The 1,851-nt window shown below is 46.4% G+C and overlaps 1 protein-coding gene across 1 annotated transcript; it reads right to left on the reverse strand.

Annotated features, from left to right (window-relative positions):
- Positions 1-239: 239 nt before the first annotated feature.
- On the reverse strand, positions 240-1,531 carry LOC138821197 (sperm motility kinase-like). Its single transcript, XM_070013291.1, has 2 exons — positions 566-1,531; positions 240-245 (listed from the first exon to the last, which is right to left on the reverse strand). The coding sequence occupies exons 1-2, from the start codon at positions 1,529-1,531 to the stop codon at positions 240-242; spliced, it is 972 nt and encodes a 323-aa protein (XP_069869392.1).
- Positions 1,532-1,851: the final 320 nt, after the last annotated feature.

Genomic DNA, 1,851 nt, shown 5'->3' on the forward strand with positions numbered 1-1,851 from the left:
TGAGTCCAAGAAGCTTTCAATTGTTTTGGTATGTTTCAGGTTCTTCACCTCTTTATCTGGAATGATTGTTTCTAACCTATGGACTTTACTTTGAGGCCTGCATACAGCAGCATATTCTGCGAAGAATGGTGGCTATGCTGTGAGCCACCCTCCTCCAGCCCCATCTATTCAAGCTAGAATCTGTGAACTCATCATTCAGCTGCCCAGAGGAAAGGGTGTTTTCCTCTGACCCACATCGCTCATTGCTGCTCAAAAAGAAATAACAGTTATGAGAAAGCATAGAGTCATGGCATGGGCTTACACTGGAACTGGGAATCTTTTGCAGGAAGCAGAGGGGAATGGCAGGCAGAGTAACACTTAGGCCTCTCTTCGTTGGTGACTGCTTGTCATCATAGGGCAAGTGAAATTCAGATGAGATGATCGTGTTAAGCTGAGTAGGTAAACTGGCTGTCCTTCGTGGAGGGAGAGGGAAGGCAGAAAGGTCTTCAGGAGTCGGGCATGGTGGAACAGTCAAAGGCACTCTTTTAACACTGGTGACAGTCTTCTTCAAGTGTTCTTTTATTACAAGGTATGTGCCCATGGCTTCATTGAATGCTCTATCCAGAATAGATTTGCAGATCTCAGCTAGATTGTACCCCATGTCACACATTACTGCAACAATAATGGGGTCCAGCTCACTGGGCAGTGGCTCATCAGAACACGGGGCACATTCCTCAACTTGGTTGAGCCATGGGTGCTCAATTATTTGTTCGATACTGGGTCTCTGCTTTGGGTCTGCAGTTAGCAATTGGAAGATGATATTCCGCCCTTTTGCAGACAGGTAAAATGGAGCGATGTACCTAGCCTCCAGGACCAGTACCTGTATCTGGCTAAAATTGATCCCCTGAAATGGGAATTTTCCTGTTAGCATAAAATACAAAAGGACACCCAGGGTCCAGATGTCCACCTTACAACCATCATAATTTTCACGCAGGAACATTTCAGGGGGACGGAATATCAAGGCACCACATACATCCTTCAGCAACTGCCCTGGCGTGGTCCGGATGCTCAGGCCAAAGTCACTGACCTTGGCATTGCCTTTGGCATCCAACAGGATGTTGGTGGGCTTAAGGTCTCGGTGTGCAATTCCATTCTGGTGAAAGTACTGCACAGCACTCACAATCTGTTTGAAGAGTCTCCTAGCTTCATCCTCGAATAGACGGCTGGATTTTCGGATCCACCCCAGGAGGTCTCCCTTGGTGGCCAGCTCCATAACCAGGTACACATGCTCCTCCTTCTCCATAACCTGGTACAACCTGATTACATGTGGGTGATGTACAGTCTTAATAATGTCCACCTCATTTTTGATCCGACGATTGTTGAACTCACCCTTCAGGAGTATTTTCACTGCCACTTGGGTGTCTGTGAGGCGGTGATAGGCCAGTTTCACATATCCAAAGCTGCCATAACCAATGATCTCCTTCATATGGTATTGTTCAATGATCTCTTCATCCTCCAAGGAGCTTGAAGATAATTCGCTGTATTCTGCCATCTTTCTGCTAGGATGGCAAGTAGCAGATCTAATTAAAATCAGCTAAATGCAGCCCGGTGCCGGTGGCTCACACCTGTTGTCCTAGCTTCTAAGAACACTAAGATCTGGGGGTAGTAGTTTGAAGCGGACTGGGGCAGAAAAATCCCTGTGAGACTCTTCACTGCAACTAACCACTCAAGAACCGGAAGTAGAGCTGTGTCTCAAAGTGGTAGAATATTAGTCTTGCGCGAAAGAGCTCAGGAACAGTGCCCAGGCCCTGAGTTCAAGCCCCATGACCAAGAAAAGAAAAGAAAAAAAAAAGCTTAAAAAATATGTAAAAA

Source organism: Dipodomys merriami, unplaced genomic scaffold (genome assembly GCF_024711535.1).
Source record: "Dipodomys merriami isolate MVZ:Mamm:240054 unplaced genomic scaffold, mDipMer1.0.p SCAF_90, whole genome shotgun sequence".
NCBI lineage: Eukaryota > Metazoa > Chordata > Mammalia > Rodentia > Heteromyidae > Dipodomys > Dipodomys merriami.

Excerpts from the sequence above, each read along its gene's own strand:
- LOC138821197 (XM_070013291.1), bottom strand. The coding sequence starts at position 1,531 with ATGGCAGAATACAGCGAATTATCTTCAAGCTCCTTGGAGGATGAAGAG.